The sequence below is a fragment of the Protopterus annectens genome, chromosome 8.part0 (assembly GCF_019279795.1).
Source record: "Protopterus annectens isolate FY-2018-M chromosome 8.part0, PAN1.0, whole genome shotgun sequence".
Classification (NCBI taxonomy): Eukaryota; Metazoa; Chordata; order Ceratodontiformes; family Protopteridae; genus Protopterus; species Protopterus annectens.
In genome coordinates, this window is record NC_056741.1 from 1,110,744,366 (window position 1) to 1,110,766,971 (window position 22,606).

The 22,606-nt window shown below is 39.1% G+C and overlaps 1 protein-coding gene across 1 annotated transcript in view; it reads right to left on the reverse strand.

Moving 5' to 3' along the window:
• Positions 1-1,257: 1,257 nt before the first annotated feature.
• Positions 1,258-22,606, reverse strand: part of LOC122808412 — a 234,597-nt gene continuing 213,248 nt past the window's right edge. Inside the window, exon 2 of the mRNA XM_044079374.1 lies at positions 1,258-3,442. Coding sequence (XP_043935309.1) covers positions 1,258-2,877 — 1,620 coding nt within the window. The 5' untranslated portion in view covers positions 2,878-3,442. The remainder of the gene's footprint in view (positions 3,443-22,606) is intronic.

Genomic DNA, 22,606 nt, shown 5'->3' on the forward strand with positions numbered 1-22,606 from the left:
CTATTTACCTGCCACAATCACATTTGTTTATAGACTTAGTTGTCATCATTGGGTATAAATCAATGATGAAGAAATAACTCTAAGAAAAACAAGTAAAATTAAAAGTCATAAGTGTCAAAACTCCGTACTGTGTAGTAGAAATTCATTCTGGCAAGTGATGAGAAGTACAATACTCAACACATTTAGAAGAACAAACAGAACAGTCAGAATACATAAGAAAGCCGCACCCATACCTACATCCATGAATTCCAGTTTAAGACCAATGTTGACGCCTTACAAGGAAGGAAGAAACTACTGCTTTTTCCCTCCTAAAATGAGTGTTCACAGCTTACATAATTTAAATAGGGCCTGCAAAGTTTATAGCAAGAGATGTGGAACATGAAAAAGGCTAGAAGAGCGAACTTATCTATTAAATTGGGTTAAGACAGAGGATATGTTTTTACCAGCAATATGTTTTAATGGATTGATCCTAATAGCGTCCAAAAAGGCTATAATACTAAGATGGAAAATTTCAACACCTCCCAGAATTGAGGAAGTAATAACCATAATGGAAGATATTAGAAGTAAAGAACTAAATATATTGAGAAATCAACCTAGTAAACACCATTCATGAAAGTGGACTAAGTGGGAAGTGAGAAACAGAGAAAACTGTGGAGGCAATACTAGGATGCCAGAAAGACCAGCAAGGAAAATGGGAGAATGTGAAAGAGTAGCCAATAGACACCATAATGAAGGAGTTTAGGGAAGCAACACAATGGATATTCTTCTCCTCTCCACATAACTGTAGAGCATGTATAAGGAAGATAGTTACTGTGAAAATACCTCTGTGAAAAGAATATAATGAAATATTAACTGAAGTGGATTGTAAACTCTGATACTGGGGTGTGACCTGATGTTAAAAGAATACTAACCTTAAGTGTAGCAAATTAACGGCCATCCGTCAGGGTAGAAAGGACTGTTTCTTGCATGAATGAGACAAAATGCATACTAACTATTTGCATGAAAATAAATAAAACTTTTGGAGTCTTGGGAAAAAAATTAACAAATCTCCTTGCCTTTTATTTCAAAAAGGACATGCCAATAGCAGGACATCTCAGACACAAACTTATGAATCAGGAATTAGTCATAGTGGTCTGAGCCTCTCTTGCTGCCTGTCCATCACTATTCCCATTTACAATTACATTCTGACTTAGAACAGGTTTCTCGTATAAGGAAAATACATCAGCATATTGTGGATGAACACTGTTTGATTGTTCATTAAAACACATTTAAAAAAATGGTATACCTGATAGAAAAGCTTCTCATATCCAGCTGGCTAAGGTCGCTTGGTGTAGTCACCACTGACCCATCTGAATCATGCTTATCATCATAGCAGTCTAACAGTATGTGTGGTGCCAAGGGGCTGGAAAGGTCCATCATGGCTGCAGGCAACTGGGGAGTACTCTCACATGCTTCCAAACTTTTTTCTTCACTGTAGCTTTCAGAAGCAAATTCATCCTCAGGAACAGGAGATGAACTTCTCTGGTTAGGGATAAAAGAAGGCTCAAAAACTACCTCTGAACCATCTTCCAGACCTAGATATCGCTTTGCAGTCTCCTTCTCCAGTGAGCTATGGCTTGAACACATTTCTGCTGCTTGAGAAACTTGAACAGTGACTTCTGATTTGATTTTTTCTAAATCATTTTGCTTAATTTTACTTGCATCAGATATATAGGATGCCTTACAGCATTCTGAATAGTTTGACCCGAGCACAGACATCTCTGCATCACCTTCACTTTTCATATCTTCCTTTTCTGATGTGTTTATTTCACTCTTTTCTGAAGTGACAATTTCACTGGATATATTACATGCCCCTACAACTTCCGTCTTATCATGCACAGGTGAAATAGTCATATCATGCATTACAAAGGATGCCGGCAACTCAGTATATTCACAACTATTTCTCTCCAGTTGATTGGTTGCTAGATTATTTTCTGAAGTAACATTGGTCTGCTGTGTTTTGCCCAAAGTTTCCTGTTTAGTGAAGCTGTTTGACACTGAAATCTTGTCACTTGTTCCCTCCACCAGGATGTGCATCTGGTCACTGCTATCACAAGTTAAGGGACCTCTCTGCCTTAAAGCATCTTCATTAGCTTCATCGGTAAACATTTTCTTAACTGAAAGTGATGAACAAGACGATAATTTACTTGTTTTCTTCTCATGAGAAGTGGCAGGCATTTGCTGTGATTGTTTTTGACTGGCAAGTGATTCAAAAGAGGAAATTCTTTGTCGCACATCCAGTGTTCCTGCTCCTCTAGAATAATGTATTTTGCTGTCTGTATGATGTGCTTTCAGACTACTACCAAATTTGTTGGCCTGTTTCCAATCACCACCTGTGAGCTTTGCTTCAGGAGTACAGCTAATGAGCATGTTAGCAGTGAGATCCTGTCTTCCTGCAGCTTTCTGATGTTGGCAGGAGGCAGCTTCCCATGTCATGCCAATACCAGCCTCTGTTTCTGGAGTATCTTGTCCTTCTTCTGAAATGTTTTCATTGCATGGTTGAGGGCTCTGGTCTCCTGTGTTATTCATTTCAAATATTTTCCTCCTTTCCTGCAAGCTAAGTTTCCGCAAGGAAGATTTAGGATAGCTGAAGTCATCAGAGAATGCACAGGATGTTACTAATGCCCTAGAAGCAAGTAATGCATCTTGGTTTCTTTCATTTATACTTGATCGTTTCAAAGAACTAAGAGAGCTGGTTCTTAAGGCTGGCTCTGATGTTTGTCTCTGTAGCTGAGTTGTTTTACCTGGCACTGACTGGCTTGAGGAACGAGGTTTTGAGAATTTGAGTGGGAGTCGGGAACTTAAACAGCATGAAGGCAATACAGTCTCAGGCTCCATGATCCAGAAATATTTGAATTCTTATGTTCACTGTAATCAAAATATGAAGCAATAGAATGTTGTTCAGATCATTGCTAAGAGAGGTGGTATGAATCCATTGCCTCTTTTATAGTGCCCCTTTCACAGAAATGAAAAATCTTGTAAGAAAAATCAGAGTGCCACTTGGATCCAAACAGAAGGCAGCACTTCCAGCAAACCAGCACAAACAGTCTTTATCTGGCAGATTTCAGAGCAATGCCTCTGTGTTTTATTTGTGGGTAACTTGCAAACACAGCTCATACTCCAAAGGCAAGCCCCTTGATGCTTTCACAAAGAATGATTATGACACACTTCCTGCTGAACAATCAGACGCTCAACAAAATCGTACTTCATTTCTATTTTTGTATCTGCAATGTGTTTATGTTCAAATGAAACAGCATTTGTGGTTTGAAGCAAGTCATTTAATAAGGTGGACGCAGAAATGAAAAACTCTACTACCACCATGCACTGCCTTCACAGACGGTTGCTTATTTCTGGCCTCCTGCTTTGTTTTCCCTCCCTCAATTATCTTCTGAAACAGATGGCCCTAGAAGAGAGAGAGAAACATAATTATAAGCATAGTTTCTGTAGAGATTATGTAGAACAAATGCTAGAGCAGGAAAAAAATATACAACCTATTTTCTTTTTATACAAGTAAGCAAAAGGATTACCTAACTATACTATAAATAATTTAGTTTCTCATTATGCAAATATATTTTTGTAGCAATTTTAAAATAACGCATTCACCATTTACACAATGTAATGTGCATTCTGACTTGTCTCAGTACTGCTAAACCTTTGCATGTATTTTATTATGTCTTTCTGTACCTCAAATAAAAGTTTGGCACTTACTACAATACTTAAAAGATTATTTCTCCATTACTTATGAATCCAGTAGTTAGAAGAACAAAATTCTGAGGAAGCAAATGTTATACATACAGGACAGAGAGTCAATGTTTGCTACAGATGGTGCTGTTAACCATTACAGACATCTGTCTGCAATTAAGCAACTGTTGATGGCTCACTTCTGTGCCTCAGTTCTGTTCACAGGGCAAAAAAAAAAATATTTAGGGCATAGTCAGAAAATTCAGATAAGTACATGAGATTTGCATGTTGTTATCCTCCTTCACCATATCTTTATTTTGTACTGAAAGAGCTAGCTAATTCTTATACTAAGCATTTCACTGTGAATATTAGTATGTAAGAAGTATACCTCACTTTGGGTACAGTTACCTTTCTTCCTTGCTGGCATGTTTGTACTCTTTAATTTATGTGTCTAAATGGAAAAATACTTACTGACATTAACTTCTGGAAAATAGTACCCCTCCAACTTACATGGTGTATGCTTAGCTATACCCATGGTAACAATGTATGAAGATATAAAATAGGGTGCAAGACAACACCATACAACCTAATATTTTGGTCATTTGACATGCCATTGTGAGACATACTAAATATCCCTCTCATCAGGCTGAATAAGGAGAAGGTTACAGTTAGTTGCCTATCTGGGGCTAGGATTCACCAGATCACTCAAGCACTCAGGTCACTAAAACCCAAGTACCAGTATGATTCAGTAATAGCTGATGTATGCATAAATGACCTGAGACATACCTCCCTGGACTATATGAAGAGAGACATTATTGAGCTCTCAGAATATGTATGATAGACAGGTATGAGCCTAGCACTGAGCAGCATTCTACTGTCTCTGAGGATGATGCTGCAATACCAACAGACAATTACTGACTTTAACAATTGGCTTAGCTACTGGTGTTATTCCAAAGAGGTCCAATATTTGTCAGCCTGGGAGAACATGATTGGCAGGCAAATCTTATTTGCCAGGGGATGGTCTTCACCTATCGTCACTAGGCTTTCAGTAACTGGCCAAAACATTATCTGTCGTTATAATGCCTTTTTTTAGGCACTGCCAAATAGTCAAACTTTCCAACATAGCAAAATCTACTCAGGATAAGCTAAAGGTATTACTCCTCAGTGCTAGGAGTCTCAGCAAGAAACTACACTCCCGGGAAGCACTCCTCACCCTGGAGAATGCTGATATCTGTGCAGTTACAGAGACATAGTTTGAAGCCATGGAAAGCACCTCAGCAGTACAAGGCTCTAATGCCTTTCACATGCTCCAACCATCCACTGCACAAGAAAGGACAAAAGGTTGGAGATGTATCCCTCTACATAAAGGATAAGCACACCTAAAGACTGGTCAAACAAGATGACATGCTTGAGCTACTCCATGTCCAACTAACCATAGGAAAAATCCCATACCATATCCTTGTTAGCTACAGGTCTGCCATCACAAACCAGGAAAACCATACATCATACCTGAATTTCCTGGAATCACTTTCCGTTCAGCCCAATACCATACTCATGGGTGATTTCAACTACCCCTCCATTAACTGAGAAGTATACATGACCGCTAACATGCAGGTTCCATGATTTCTAGACTTTGTGAATGAAAATGCCCTGAGGCAGCCTAGACCTGGTACTCACAGATATGGGACAGCATAGCACCCCCCTGAGTGTGTTGCCCATACTGGTTAGATCAGATCAGATCACAAAGCAGTCTCCTTTAAAATAAATACAAAACCAAAATTCCATCCTAACCTCAAAACCCTTAAGAACTTTTCTAATGCTAATTACCTCCTACTAAGCGATGGCATAGTTGATTTCCAAGCTCCCCCAAACCCAGGAAAAACATAGAAGCCTATGCAGAGACATATACACAAAAGCCTTGTATGACCATATAAACAACTGCATTTAAACGGCAGCACCAGACCAAAATAAAACTAGGACAAACTGCAAAAACAAGCAACCCTAGTGGACTCCTGGTATAAATAGGTTGTACAACAAATGAAAAAAAATCCAGTCTAGAAGTAAGAGAAAATGTGCACAACAAAACAAAAACTCTCTCATTAGTCTAAACAAGCAAATCATGGGACAAGTCAAGTCTTCAAAAGCAGATTTTAAGGCAAAAATAGCCTCCCAAACTAAGGACAACCATAAGGTATTTTTCATTTATGTCCGCAGTCTTAAGGGCAGCACACAACAATGAATGGAATTAGTTGTAGACTGCATCGACTCTGCACCAGCCAGAAGTCATAGCAAATCTAATGGCCAATAAATTCAGCTTAAATTTCACTTATTATCACTTCTGATTGTCCCCCAAGAAATACCCTCCACCATTCCTTTATTAGGTATCTCAAAAGAACAGGTCACTACTGCACTTTCTAAAGCTAAACCACGGCTTTGATGTGTCCCAACAATATCCCGGGATGCCTCTTAAATTGCTTGAAATAGGACCTATCAGGCCCACTAGGATCTCTACTTAACCACAGCCTCCAGACTAGCGTTATCCCTGTAGAGTAGAGGACAGCAATGGACATCCCTCATAAAGGGAGGACCATTAACAAACCTAGGAAATTACAGACCCACATGTTTGACTAGTTTTATATCCAAGGTCATAAAAAGAATAATCAGGACCTGATAAATAATGTCAGAGGAAACCTCCGAACACTTAATCCAACCTAGTATGGCTTTGTCAACAACAGGTCATGTCTGCTCAATCTGGTAGACGTCTTTGAGAATGTCATTAGGGCCATGGATGAGGGTAAATAAGTGCATACTGCCTACCTTGACCTGGCTAAGGCATTTGATGCAATTTCCCACTTGGGTATTATAGATAAACTCACAAACCTGGACATAAAACTCTACATCACCAGATGGATAGCCAAATGGCCCATGTATAAGTCACATGCTGTTAAAGTGGGAGAATCCAAATCCAACAAGAGGCCAGTTACTAGTGGTGTGCCACATGGCTCATTGCTGAGACCTCTAATGTTCGGAATATACTTCTCTGAAATCAAGGCTAATGTAGAAGGCCTTTGGCTGACCAAGTTGGCTGATGATTGCAGGTTAGGGGCAATCATTGAAACCCCCCACCAATGTAGATATCCTTCATAAGGGTCTGACTCGAAACAAATGATTAGTGCCAGAGTCACAGCCTAAAACTAAATGCAAAAAATGCATAATCATACCCTTTGGGAAGTCAAATACCTCTCCAAATTATAAAAATAATAGCACACCCCTAAGAGTGGACTCAGAGGTGAAAGATCTAAGTAGACAAATAGTAGCCTGAACTTTGACCACCATGTGTCCACAGCACTCAGGAAGTCCATCTACGTGGCACAGCTTATAAGTAAAGGCATGGCGTTCCGATCCAAGGAAGTTATAGTTTCTCCATGCTCACCTCTCATTAGACCAATAATTGAGTACAATGCAGCTTTCAGCATGCACTTGACCAGGCACTTGCAACAGCTGGAGCTGCCTCAGAGGTGTCTTACAAAAAAAATATAGGGTGTAAACAACATGTCCTAGGCATATTGACTAAAAGCTCTATCCTTTAGTTTGTCTCCTACCAGTTATTTATGGGTGATCTATGCCTAACCTACAAGGCACTCACACATCCAGTACTGATGGAACTGTTACACATTCACAAGACAAACTGTAAAAGGACCGCCCAATCTAAGCAAACTACAAAAGGACCATGCAGTCTAAGGATCTTAACCTGGTGTGACACAAGCAAAACATGCTGGAGAGACATATGTGTCTCAGAAATTACCCCTTCTCTGGAACAGACTTCCTAGTCACATAAATTAAAGCCCTTCCCTGACCCTTTTCAAACACAGTTTGGATCAATGCATGGAGAATCATAAATTCACTCCTGAGTGGCACCCATATCCCTTATGGACAAGGGCAGTCAGTAAAATACTCAAAGACATAAGCACAAACCTAAGCCATCCTCTAGCCCTTAGGGATCGAAAATTTGGCAAAATTTGGGTAAAAATGGGGATCTGCTTCAATAGACCAAAAGTTCACTTACCCGACTTTCAGATAGCCGAGACAAGAAGGCCAACAACCGCAGAAGACCGATATCCCGGAACATCAATTTCCCATTCCAGGTAAGTAATCACTTCGCCATCCTGAAAAAATAATAAAACCAAAGGAAAGTAAACCCACCAATGTGGGGGGCTTTGCATCCCCACAACCCCCAACTAAATATACCAACATCGTGATCGCACTACTGCGAGGGTAAGGGACAAAGTTCAACAGAGCAGCCAATCAGTTACTTACCTGGAGTGGGAAGTTGGTGTTCCAGGATGTCGGTGTTCTGCAGTTAGCCTTTTTGTCTCGGCTATCTGAAAGTCAGGTAAGTGAATTTTCAGTCTACTGAAGTAGACCCAAAAATGGATAGGCTTGTAAGGCCTCTTGTACTCTTAACCTAGTAATCTCCTATGAACCTATGAAATTTTGAGTCTAAACAAAGCAAACCAATATACAGAAAAAGAGCAAACATAAATTGTAGAATGCTATCCAGGTGGCCAAGTTTGAATAATAGGGAAGCTGACACTGGAACTGGCTGCAGGTATGGCAGTGTGCTTGCACATCCCTGGAAAAAAAACTGTGGCAAGGTTATGCTGCTGAGATCCACTAGTCAACAAACAGGACTAAGTCTGCTATAAGGACAGCACACTGGTCCTTTAATGTAGCACTCAGCATTATAGCTGGGCCGGGTATAAGTAAGCCCCCACTTGGTAGTAATATTGTACACCATGCCTTGGTAATATATCTGAAGTCTGTCCACAAGGCAAAGAAAAGGAGGGACCAAATTCCCAGACCTCCCAGGACTGCAGCCCCTCTGTCAGCTGGCAGTTGCCCTCTACAATTAACTATGAGTACGAGCACTATGATGTAAGCCTTCTCTAGAGACGGGTAACCCCCATAGGATATTGTGAGGTGCTCAAATCAATGGGACAAGGCTGGACAGTTGGTGAATGATGTCTGATGATTGGCAGGAAACAGTCAAGAAGAGGGGAGAGAGAGGGAGAGAGCTAGAGAGAACATAAAATAAATAAAAAATAAATGCAGCTGACCAGTTGTAAATAAATAAATATTGCACTGTGCATCATAAGTAGTATGCTGATATAGCAGCCAAACATATCAGAACTTCATAACATCAGCCCAACAGACTACAAGCAGTTCATATAAAGAAGGTCATTAAATATGTCACGAAAGAAACAGAAAACAGGGGCCTCGAACGTATTACTACTGTCAGTCATTGTCCAGTCTGAGTTTGAATCAGTGAAAGTTCTCCTGCATGCAACTTCCATCAGGTATGGTGGCTCCTGTGACACCAGATAGTGCCTGCCCTGTATGAATGCAGCATTAACGTGTATCAGCTTCATTTCTTCTAAGGAGAAACCTTTAACTTATGGTTAAACACTAATGGAACAAATGATGAGTGCAGCACTGAAGGAACTACATTATACAGGTTATTGCTCCTATGATATGTATACAATATATGCATGTATATAATACTCATAACACTCTCTCTCTCTCTCTTAGACCACACTAGTGTGAGGCACTCATTATAACAGTAGATCTGTAAGAGAATTTCTTACTTGTCTGGCAGTTAGCACAGATGACTAAGGCTATGAGCTGTTAACCAGCTGCTTCCTGTGATACAGGGTTTGACTTCATCAGCCTTCATTTGCTTACTGTGTGACCTTGAGCAAGCCACTTGCCCAGACAGTGCTTTGGGGGCATTTTAGAAACGGGGATAGGCTTCTCAGTGCTCTCTTGGACTGCATGCCTAGTAACTACCTATGAACCTTGACAATGTCCATTGGTTTCCAGACAGTTTTTCAGTCTGTCAAAAGTCTTAATGTACAAAGGATAATGCAGGCTTTCTACTTCTGCTCCTCTAGCGTCAGAAAGAAATATGCCTAGAAAAGCAGTATTACCCTGTGTTATACTTCATTCTTCTAAAACTAAATTTGTATCTTAGGTAAGCGGACAGTGTAATACCAAGAAATGTAACACTGTAAGTACATTATAACCATTGTATGCAGTGATAAAGCCCTGATTGTAGGATACATAACCTGAGTTCAGGTACTGCCTCAGATGCTAGAGAAGCCAGCAAGGGAGAGTGGAAGTGAGTGGCTGACATTGATCAGCCATTCTAAGGAAAGTGAGCTGGCCCAAACTACTGACACCTGGTAAATGCTCTGCTGTGCACCATGCAGCAGGGAGTCTGGAGATGACCCTGCAAAAATATAGGCATGTATGCTAGCCCTCAAAGCATGCATACAGAAGTATATTAGTGCAAGAGGAGGGAGCAGCAGGTCAATCTATGTCATGAGCATACATGTTAAATCCCAAGTGATGGGTTAGAAATTACTGTTAAAAACGTTGGACCTAGCACGAATGACAGCACCCTCTCAGTACTTGACTCTTGCTACCAGATCCAGCCATACAATTGGCTAATAGAGGTAATGAATGGGTCAAAAAGGGTGACCCAGAAAGGGGTAGGTCAGATGGTCAGGCAGATACAGTGGTACAGGATAATAAAATAACAATAAAATAGTCAGTTGACCATAAGGCTAAATTTTAAATCAAATCCATGCAAAAGGATGATAATTAAATGTAATGTTACATAAGTTTATACCATAAACATAAAATACCTCACCAAAACTTAGCTTGTTTCTAGGGCCGTACATCTAGCTTGGACACATTTATCCAGGTTGCAAATTCACTTAAATTTTGAGCCAGAACATTCTTGTTTTTGTTTTGGGTTTTTTTTTTCAAGGATTTTTTTATTAGTTGTAACAAAAAAAAACAGGAAAGCAAACATTATGCATATCTGGAAATAAATTTATGGTAAAATTCATGGGAGCTGAAATATTCTTAACATTTGCAGAATGGCAACAGCTCTGGTGGAATGCATTTTGTCATATTTTTATAACAAAAGGAAATACTGTGGATAGGTTGCTTAGACAAGTTTAGTGTTTCAAAGGAACTGTTACTTTCACTTTACAGATAAAACAAATAGTTTATCTGTTTTCTCACATCTGGATGTGCAGAAACAGCTTAGATTCTATAATAAAAGAAATGAAGTTTCTAGCAAGTGTATAGACTAGATGAAAAACTGAAACCTCTTTAAGGATGACAGACAAACTGGGTTTCATAGGAGTCCTATCATTATGGAACATTACTGGCTTAGTTCACATTAAGAACTGTAACTTGGAAAGCTTTTTGAAAAGGTTATTTTTAGCTAGAAAGAAAGTTTTCCAGGACAGAATATTTAGGTCAAGAAAAAAAAAGCTTGTTCTAACGGCAGAATTTTTTTTACTGCAATGAAATCTGAATTGCAAACCAGAAATGGCACAATAAACTGGCCTTGTATTTAGCAGTCTTTTGAGAAAGGCCTTAACTACAGGCCTACTGGCATCTAAAGGAATACTAACATTCACACTGTAATTTCAGAAAGATGTACTTTCACTGAGAAATATAACAAAACTAATGTTATAAAAGTAGTTTAAATAACAATTTAGGAATGGGGTGGGATTATGTGTTTTAAATAATCAGTTTAGGAGCAGGCCAGAAGTTGATGGTAATGTCCTATTCTGCTGTCCAAAAGACAAATCTTAACATTTTATTATAAGACGTTTACAAGTTAAGGGACTGTCAGCTTCTCTGAAAATATGAATAACATCTGTAGAAAAGGTCATTCTGTTCAGTAACAGAAGAAAGTGCTACATACCTATTGGCTGAGAGATTTGGGGGTTTGATGCAGAATAGACCTTCACTGTTGTATTATTAGATGACCAGATTAATAATGTAACAGAAAAGTGAAGCATAATTATTTTGACCATTTGAGAATGAAGGGGTGTCTTGTCCCACTTTGGGTAGTACTTCCTAGATTAGAAGGAAGGGTGGAAAGGCAGAATAAAGGTGTGAAGTTCAAGAAACAAAGACAAAATTTTTCTTTCAAGAGTCAGGGTGATTTACAAGTAAAAAGAGTAGAATTTTAGCATTGATCTGTGATACAACTAAATCCACCAGCAAGCCAGGAAGTCAACAGCAGTCTGTTATACCCCTGAATAATAAATATGTAGCTACCCTTCATTATATACCCATTTCAGTCTAGTGCTATGGGCATCTAATTGTAAGGCTTAAAATGTAATGATTGTTGCAATATCTATAGAGCTACACCTACACATATAGACAGATAGATAGATAGATAGATAGATAGATAGACAGACAGACAGACAGACAGACAGATAGATAGATAGATATAGATATATCTGAGTCTACTTTGATTCACTGAAAACACATTTCACTGAATTTCAATTCACCCTCAAAAAATCACTGAAAGCTCAAATCACTGAAAATTCATTTCAATGAATCACATTTCACTGGGCAGATAAAACATATATGTCCTTTTACCCACTGTAGTGTGATCCTGTAGTTAGTGTATATAGTTAGAGAGGGTGTGGTGGGCGTAGCCCCCCCACCTACTTAGCTTTTATATTTATGAATCTCATTTCACTGAAAGCTAACAATATAAAACCAAAAGTAAGTAGGGGGGTTGTGCCCCCCACACTCCCCTAACTATATATACTAACTCCAGGATCACACTACAGTGGGGAAAAGGGCATATACATTTTATTTGCCCAATAGTACTTACATTCAGTGAAATGAGTTTTCAGTGATTTGCACTTTCAGCGATTAGGTGTGAGCTGTTTTGAAATTCAGTGAAATGAGTTTTCAGTGAATCAAAGTAGACCCATATATATATATATATATATATATATATATATATATATATATATATAGTTTACATACGTTTATGCGAACGACATTCTATCGGCTGCAGTGTGCCGAAACTCAGAATGTCGACCGCACAAACATTTGTGGACCAGATAGTCAACTGCACTTATGTGAATGCACTACTGCATTCACATAAGTGTAAGTCGACTATCTGTACGGAGATTGCAATACAGTGGGGGTGGAAATTCATCCACATCCCCACTGTAATGCGATCCCGGAGTTAGAATATATAAGTAGGGGGTGTGTGGGGTGCAGGGGGACTTGCCCCCCTGCAAAAACGTGATTTGCCATATAGGAGTCTGATTTACATCAGCTCCTATACGGCTATCACGTGGTGGTTTCGACAACAATGTTGAGTCAAATGCGTTGAGCATTTGGTTCGACATTGTCACCAGTAGTTTTTTTTTACTTTTGGTATTACTATTCGTTTATTTGAATGGAAAATGTTTTTCTGTTCAAACAAACAATAGCAAACCTATATATATATATATATATATATATATATATATAGGGGGCAACAATCTTTCATTGATCATGTCATATGAAACTTGACAAAGGTAAATTAGGCTCTCCATGTATAATTTAGTAGCCATTGTCAGCTAGGTTAGACTAACTAATTAGGCAGACTAGCCAGCAGCCTAACTTCCCGTTCCTATCTTTCAATGTCTTCCTACCATACTATTACCCCACTCTGAAACGGATTCACTCAGTCTCCCCCCTTAGTCCACTAATCCAGTGAAGCGCTCTCATTGCTCTATAATGAGTGTCCACTAGGTGGTGCCTCTAGAAGTAGATCTCTAAAATACGAGCTTTCTGCTCTGTAATTTTCCCACCCTATTTCTGCAACCGTACCCCTTTTGCTCTGTTCTCATTTTCCTGTATTACCTTTCCACCAGTGCTCCTTGCCCTAAGGATTCCTTTGTCAGTGTCTACTACTCTATCTTCCTTTCCTTCTTCCTGCTAAACTCTGCACATTGTCTCTCCTTATCCCACCTTCTGACGTACCTGCTGTTTCTCTCACTTCACTGATTGTCTTCCACCACATTTTCCGCTCTCTTGTCTCATCCTGCTCCGTTCGCCCTATGGGCTCACTCCGCTTCCCTATCCTACCCCCAATTTCCACCCACCCCCAGTAGTCCTTCCTTTATACCTCTAGTAACCACACCACTATCCAAATCATACCAATCAGACACACCCTAACTACTACATCACTTCCCCCTTACAATATACACCCACCTATTACATAACTCTCCTCCTTCTCCAACTCATTCTACACTTAGTATTACTTCTCACTTCATCTCTTACCCTCTCTTCCTAACCATGCAGATAACACTGAACTCTTCTCAACTCCAAATACTACTGATACTATCACTGTTAACGCCTCTCACAGTTTCCTATATCTTAACCTCCTATGAACTACCCATATACTCTACCTTAACAATTCCCTCCTCTCAAACCTCTTCACCTATAACAGCATTGGCTGTGACCTTCAAAAATCCCACTTACAAAACCAACTACCTTCTTGCTAAATTTCACAGAATATCTCATATAAAATCCTATACCCATAAAACTAGAAAATTTACCAACTACTTTTGTTCAATTCTTCAAACCAAACAAGATCCACTCCCTCACTCACTTTTAGACGGAGACATTCATCCAAACCCTGGCCCACAGAACATCCAGACCATACAATCCAACAACCACGACCAAACTAAACACATACCTCCAACCATATCTACCAATTCACTGACCATAGCTCATCTGAATATATGTAGTATCTGTAACAAAATTGCTGAACTCCATGCACTCCTTGATGTCAACCAATTTGATATCCTATGCCAATCAGAAACATGGCTTAAACCTTCCACTAAAGACAATGAAATCACCCCACCAGGATATAATATCTTAAGATTGGACCCTCAACAAAAAAGGGAGGAGATGTTGCAATTCTACATAAATCACAGCTACAAATCATCACTATAAACCTAAATCTCCCCATAGACAATAATGCCGAAGTAATATGTTCTAAACTCCAACTCAAACCAAAATAAATCTATTTACATAATTTGTATATATCTTCCCCCAGGAAATAACATTAACACTCTTGAGTCCATCATTAGTTGGCTCTCTTCTAATGTTCCACAAGAAACAATAATCCTAGGTGACCTAAACATTGATTGGAACTCTTGTAACAACTCAAACCCCACCTCCCACATTAACCTTCACGGCTTCCCTCAACTTATATCAAGCCCCACCAGAACTAATAAAATCAATAATAATAATACCACCCTAGACTGGATACTAACTAACACTCCCCAACAAAACTATAACTCCGGCACCCTACCAGACGACCTAAGCGATCACACATTAACTTATATAATTAGAAAAAGAACCAACATAAATTTTCCAACCACTTTCCAAACACTACATTCAAAAAAGCATTTTAACTCCGAACTTTTTCTAACAGAACTAAAGCAATGTAACTGGTCCCCTCTAAAATCACTGCCTCTCAATGATGCAGTTGAATACTTCAACTCCACATTCTTATCTATCCTAGATCAGCATGCACCAACTCGCACTATTAGAACCAAAACCAAACCAGCACCCTGGCTAAGCAACAATACTAGACAAAAAATTATTAATAGAAACAAAGCCTGGACTAAATGGTGTAGTACCAAAAACCAAACTGACCATCAAACTTTCAGAGAATGTAGAAACAGCACAAAAAAGCCATACTATTAGATAAAAAGAACTACTACCTGCATCTACAACAAACATCCAATAAGGCACCAAAAAATTCTGGTCCTCCATCAATTATCTTCTATCCCCAGGCCAATCTATTACACCCAACCAACAAGACTCGAACCCTGACAACCCTAGACAAACAGCTAATGCTTTTAACACCTTCTTCACAAATACTATACAAAATCTTGCAAGTAACCTAACCCCTGATACCTCAAAACTACTTCCTTCTTCAGTAAACACATCCTGCTTATTTCACTTTCTTCCTATTTCCACATCATATATCTCATCCTTGTTACAAAAGCTTAAACCTTGCACCCCCTCAGCAGACAATCTCCCTGCTGAATTCCTGCAAATAGGAGCTAAAGCCATTGCCTACCCCATTTCTTTATTAATAAACAGATCTATCAATGAGAAAATTGGCCCTGAAATCTGGAAAATATCTCACATTATCCCACTACATAAAGGAGGAAACTAACGATTTCTCTAATTATCGTCCCATAGCACTGTTATCCCCTCTTGCCAAAATTATGGAAAAATGTATCCACAAACAACTCCTAAACCATCTTCTCCAAAACAACTTACTTGCCAACTGTCAGCATGGTTTTAGGCCTTCACACAGTACTACCACTGCATTGCTCTCTTTCACTAACTCCATTAACAGTAACCGTAACAAAAACAGTCTCTCTTCAGCACTATTCATAGACCTATCCAAAGCCTTCGATATGGTGAATCACCATCTACTCTTGCGCATTCTCAATACTCTCTCACTTGATCTCCACAATAAAACTTGGTTTAAATCTTACCTTGAAAACCGAAAACAAGCAGTACTCTGGAAAAATTCAATATCTGACCTCCTTCCTATTTCTCTAGGTGTGCCACAAGGCTCCATCCTAGGACCACTTCTATTCTCCATCTTTATCAACGACCTTCAATCAGCTATCCCACGTACTACCTGTATTCAATATGCAGATGACTCCACTATAATCTGCACCGCTACCTCTCAAACTGAACTTCTGACTCTTACCCAAAAAGCTTTTAACACAGTAAAACAATGGTTCTCACAACACTGTCTTCTACTTAACCCCAAGAAAACAAAACTACTACTCTTCTCACCAACACGAAAGCACACCGCCCTAAATTTCACTATTACTTCTAATAACAGTACCAGCATCTCTCCTGATACCACCACAAACTTTTAGGAATTACTATAGACAATAATCTTAATTTTGAAATTCACATTAACTCTATCATAAAATCTGTGAATAAAAAAATAGGAACCTTATACAGAATCAAACCCTTTCTTACTCCAGCTACTAGAATTACTCTAGCCAGAACTCACCTCATCTCTACTTTACTTTACGCATGCCCTATCTATACCAATCTCTCAAAAAAAAAAATCTCAATAAACTTGCTATATGTTACAATAACATTGCTAGATTTGCTACCGGATCCCCTTTTAGGACTCATCACTGCCTTAATCTAAAACAACTAGGTTGGCTGGAACTTCCCAATCAGATTAAACTTCAACAACTTATAATAGCTCACAAAACCCTCTATCAACCCACTAAAACTCCAATACTCATGAGCCTTATCACCCCTTATTATAACCACAAACATTTACGGTCTTCTAACAAACTTTTGATCAACACCACTTTACCCAATAACTCTGCAGGAGACAGCTTGTTCTCTAACGCAGTGGGAAAAGTCTGGAATAAACTACCCTCAGACATCTCAACACTGACTTCTCTCCAGTTATTTAAGAAAAATCTCAAAAAGCATCTTAACAAAACATGGCTATATGCCCATGCACTAATCAAGACTAACCCTGCTCTTCCTTTCCTATCTACCTGTCCTCACCTCCAACCTAACTTCATCCAATATCTCTGTAGGGGACATTTTAGCTCAACTTTACGCTTAGTTTGAAATACTACCCTCACCTACTACTTATCCCTGAAGTCTCTCCCTCTCTTTCCTAAGACTATCCCTGTTTCCCTTTATTAACAGTAGCTCTTCTACCTCCCCTATAAAATGATCATATCCTAAACTACATCTAATCTATCTCTGACACCTTTCATTCTTTCCCTCACCTCCCTCACATTTTCTTTTCCTTCCTTACAAGATGTCTTTAAATTACATTTTTGTATGAATATTATGCTAAGCAAATCGCACAGTAAGTGATTTTGTCAACAGTATTGTGTTCTTCTCTTCACATAGCTTATCATTTAGACCTACTTAATAAGTAATCTCTCAAAAAAAAAAAAAACTTTACATTACTGCTGTTGGAATTTTATAACTGTTACTATTTTTTTGTCTTACTTTTTTAAACAATGTATTAACAATTTGGAGCTTTTCTCCCCGGGCCTCTACTGAAAATGGACATATATCCAGCTAGACTAGCCCGGTCAACAAATGTAAAATAAAATAAATAAAAATATATATATGTGTGTGTGTATTTGCATAGGTGTATATGTATGTATGTATGTATGTATATATATATATATATATATGTATATATATATATATATATATATATATATATATATATATATATATATATATAGATATGTGTGTGTGTGTATGTATGTGTGTATATATGAGTATATGTATACATATATATATATATATATATATATATATATATATATATATATATATATGTGTGTGTGTATTTATGCATGTGCATATATATATATATATATATATATATATATATATATATATATATAAATATATGTGTGTATGTAGGTGTGTGTATAAGTACGGAGGTGTATATATGGGTATATGTATGCATATGTGTATATGTATTATATATTTGCAATATATATGTATAGATATAGGTATGAATATGGGGTGGGTGTGTATAGTATATATATGTGTGCATAATGTGTACATATATGTATGGATATTTCTGTATATGTATGCATATATTATATAGCTTTGTGTTTATAAGTATGTATGTGTGTATGTACATATATATGTGTATATGTATGTATACTTAATTTCAGTAAGTTAACTCAACTAGCCATTACTGGAATCAATTACAATGTAAATTTAGGCATCAGTGCATGGCATCTGGAGGACAAACTGCTCGGCCAAGGCATGTTTCATCTCTCAGCCTCCCAGAATAAACTTTTGCATGCCACATCCCCTTTAAGAGGTACACAGGATCAAGCATTAGTAAGGCTGATGAACTTTGCATGCAAAGTGATCGCTGTGGGGCGTTCATTTATGAGGCTTTTGGCTGCTAAAGGGTTTGGGTGCACAAAACCACACCACCAGATTAGGGCCTCACAGGGCATGATGGTGGATTTAGGTGTGGTTGAGTTTCTTATCAGATTACAATGGGACAGCAATTTGGCAGGAGAGAGACAACCAACTACTGCTTCAGTTTTTACAGATGCGGCAAGGGGAATTGGCTTTGGGGGTTATTTTCAAGATCAGTGGTTCAGTGTGGCATGGCCGACTCAAGTGAAAAGTAGGTTAAACATTTCAATTGCAGAGATGGAATTTTTCCCCGTAGTGGTTACATTGGAAATATGGGGTGTACAAATGAAAGATAGAGTGGGATGGCTTCACTCGGACAACATTAGCATAGTACACATAGTCAATAATCAGCTGGGGGGTAAGGGGGTGGTAGGCAGGATGATGAGATATTTCACTTTTAAGTGCTTAACATTAAATGTCACAGTGAAAGCACAACACATTCCAGGCATTGATAACTCATTAGCAGACTCCCTTTCTCATTTGCAGTGGACCCGGTTCTGGTTACTGACTCCAAATGCAAAACCTTCTCCGGTTCGAGCGCCAGACCATTTATGGGTTTTAAGGGCAGACGAGAATGGTGGCTAATGTGTAATGCCCTCAGTGGAAGGACAAGGGTAAGGTACAATAAATGCAGACAGCAATTTTTGCACACCAGCTTATTCAGAGGCTGGGAACAAGTATGGCCAGTTCCACCTTACCAGATCAGGGCCTACATTTTGGTAATGAAAGAAAGAGGATGGACTCTGGGAAGGGCGAGAAGCACGTTGTCAGCCATGAATTGGTTTCATCAGGCTGTAGGTTTGAAGGATTTAACTAACACATTTCAAGTACGGACAATGTTTAAGGGATGGTGGAAACAAACACCCAAGAGGCTTGCTTCACTCTGACAACAATAGCATAGCACACATAGTCAATAATCAGCTGGGGGGGGGAGTGGTAGGCAGGATGATGAGATATTTTACTTTTAAGTGCTTAACATTAAATCTCACACTGAAGGCATGACACATTCTAGGCAGCAATACCTCATAGCAGATTTCCTTTCTCGTTTACAGTGGTCTTGGTAACGGTTGTCGGCTCCAAATGCGAATCCTTCTCCAGTTTGAGTGCCAGATAATTTATGGGCTTTATGGGCAAACGAGAATGGTGGCTAATGTGTAATTCCCTCAGTGGAAAGACAAGGGTAAGGTACAGTAAATGCAGACAGCAATTCTTGCACACCAGCTTATCCAGAGGCTGGGAACAAGTATGGCCAATTCCACCTTACCAGATCAGGGCCTACATTTTGGTAATGAAAGAAACAGGTTGGACTTTTGGAAGGGCGAAAAGCACATTGTCAGCTTTGAATTGGTTTTATCAGGCTTGGGATTTGAAGGATTTAGATAACACATTTCAAGTACGGTCAATCTTTAAGGGCTGGGGGAAGCAAACACCCAAGAAGCCTGATAAGAGGTACCCCATAGGTCCAGCGGTGTTATGTAAACTGTGGCTTGTGGTTTCAAATGATTGTTTTTCTTCTTACTAGGTAACATTTAGGGCTGCCTTTTTGTGGGGTACTTAGATGGTCTGAAATTATTCAACCAAGCAAGAAGAAAGGTCAACGGACAGTTTTACCACTGGCACATGTACATTTGCTTGGAGAAGACACTTGGGTTTATGTGGCTAAATCCAAAATGGATCAAAAAGGCAAAGGTCAGTGGGTAAGCGTGGTTACCCCAAAGGGTTTAGAATGGGACTTGACTAAAGTGCTACTAGAGTACCGCAACTATAGGGATAGGTCAGATGGTCCATTCTTTTGTCATCAACAAGGTGAACCTCTGACACCCTATCAGGTGAGAGCAGTTTTATGGAGGCAATCAAGCTGAGCAGCCTAGACTCAGATAAATATACATTACATTCCTTTCGAATAGGTGCAGCCTCATAGGCACATGCAATGGGAGCTTCACAGACCGACATTATGAGGATGGGCAGGTGGAAGTCCAATGCTTATAAAGGCTATGTAAGGTGTAAATGGCTTTAACTCTTGTCCTTTGTATTTCAGCTCTCACATCTTTGGATCGGAAATGTGTCTGGATAATGGGTCATTCTTTCATTCAGAGACTCCATTGCTTTGTCCAGGGCAGGTGGGGCTTCTCCTTCCAAAGAGGAAAACGAGCTTCTTACAAAGCAGTTTAGTTTAGGGTTTCAGGAATGCAGTGGCACCATTTTAGGGCAGTACTACAGCAAGCTGCAAGAAGCGATAATTCTCCTACAGACATTTTATTGCACCTTGGGGGTAATGATATTTGTCAACATCCAATAAAAGATCTAATTGGTTTGATGGTACAAGAGGTATGCTGCATGCATGATTGCTGGCCACAATCTATTATTTGTTGGTCAGAAGCAGTACAGAGAAAGAATTGTGGGGGGCTAGGTCCATTAAAGCTAGGGAGAGAATGAGACAGAGAATTCATAATTCTATGGATAAGGTGCTAAGGGACATTAATGGGTTATACATTCCTCACTGGCATTTGGGTCTGGTGGCCAGACAGGTATGATAAGGATGGGGTTCATTTATCTGAAGAAGGTTTGGGGATTTTTTATAAGGAATTGCAAGCTGGTTTAGCTTTGAAGGGCATTCACTTAGGATAGGTTAAGATGTACTGGCAGAAGAGAGGAATATTCCTCCCTTCTGTGGCAGAAGACAGGAAAGGTAAGGGAGGCCAAGGTAAGTGGGGGGGGGTCACAGAACTCTTCAGCTGGACCTTCCACAGGCCAGACAGCTCCAAGGAAGTGTTGCCAGGGGACTTACCAGCCTGGCAATGGCTCCTTGGCAGACTGTCCAGAGGAAATGTGATGAATTGTGAAATGAAAAAGTTGTTATGATGTGGGTATGTTGAATCAGAAAGGCCGGATATCGACGTGCTGTCTGTTGTCCTGTAGGGTTAAGGGGAATGTTATGAAAGAAATAAAATGGCCTCCCTGACATTCCTGCCTTGCGCATATCTCATAATTGGCTTCTATTTGAAAAAGGTCATTGGCAGTAAATGGCAATAAACACATAGCTGCAGCCATTTAATCCATCTGAGGTCTCTGTATTTTTATTGAATATGCAGCTTGTAGTAACCTGGACTTGTAAAGCATGCAACCTTGATACATTTATTGTCAATGGTGCCAGGGAATGATAATGTTTTGATCTGGTTTTTGGATATGGCTCAAAGGTTGATATGGATCATTAAATGAATTATGTACATTATGTTAAATGTTTTATGTAAAACAACATCTAAAAGATTATTCTTTTGGCATCAATGGCAAGGTAAGGTATTGGTTCACTAAACTTTATTAAAAGCAGGTAAAGCTGTACCAATCTCAGACAATAAAAAAACTCTTTATCCTAGACACAGCCCATCTTACACGTTTTCTCTATCCCTCCACACATTCACTCAGTCATTACATTCACACCACCATGACAAAACCAGATCCTTATCACTTACCCAAGTGCATGCATCTATCAGGCCACAAAGCCTTCTTATTACATGCTCTCAGTATATAGAAATCTTATCTGTCCCAATGTCCAGCCATTCCTGCTTTACAAGCATTCACATCAGCACTAATGTTGCACTTATTGACACACCCCACATGCAGTACCATTGTTATGCAACCTGAGCCCACTCACATAGCTCCTTTGTTATCTCCTCTATGTTTCTGTTCTCTCTGTATACTCGTTTGCTCATTTCCACAACTGCCACCAGTTTTCCTCTACCTACAACCATTCTTTTAATGAATGGTGACTTGTCCTTATTTTCAAACTCAGCCAGCTCTATTTTAAATAGTAATCTGCACTTTGTTGCTCTACATACTATGTTACTGATGAAGAGATATGTCTGGTTGCTTGCTCTCTGTGTAAACCCTACTAAGCCTGAAAAAGATCCGTTGAGATCAGTGTTCATCCTTGGGTAGCAAACATCAAAGAAATATCTTCTTATCCAAAATTCTGCCCACAGCTAAAACATTATCTTCACAATAATGCTTCACACAAAGGACA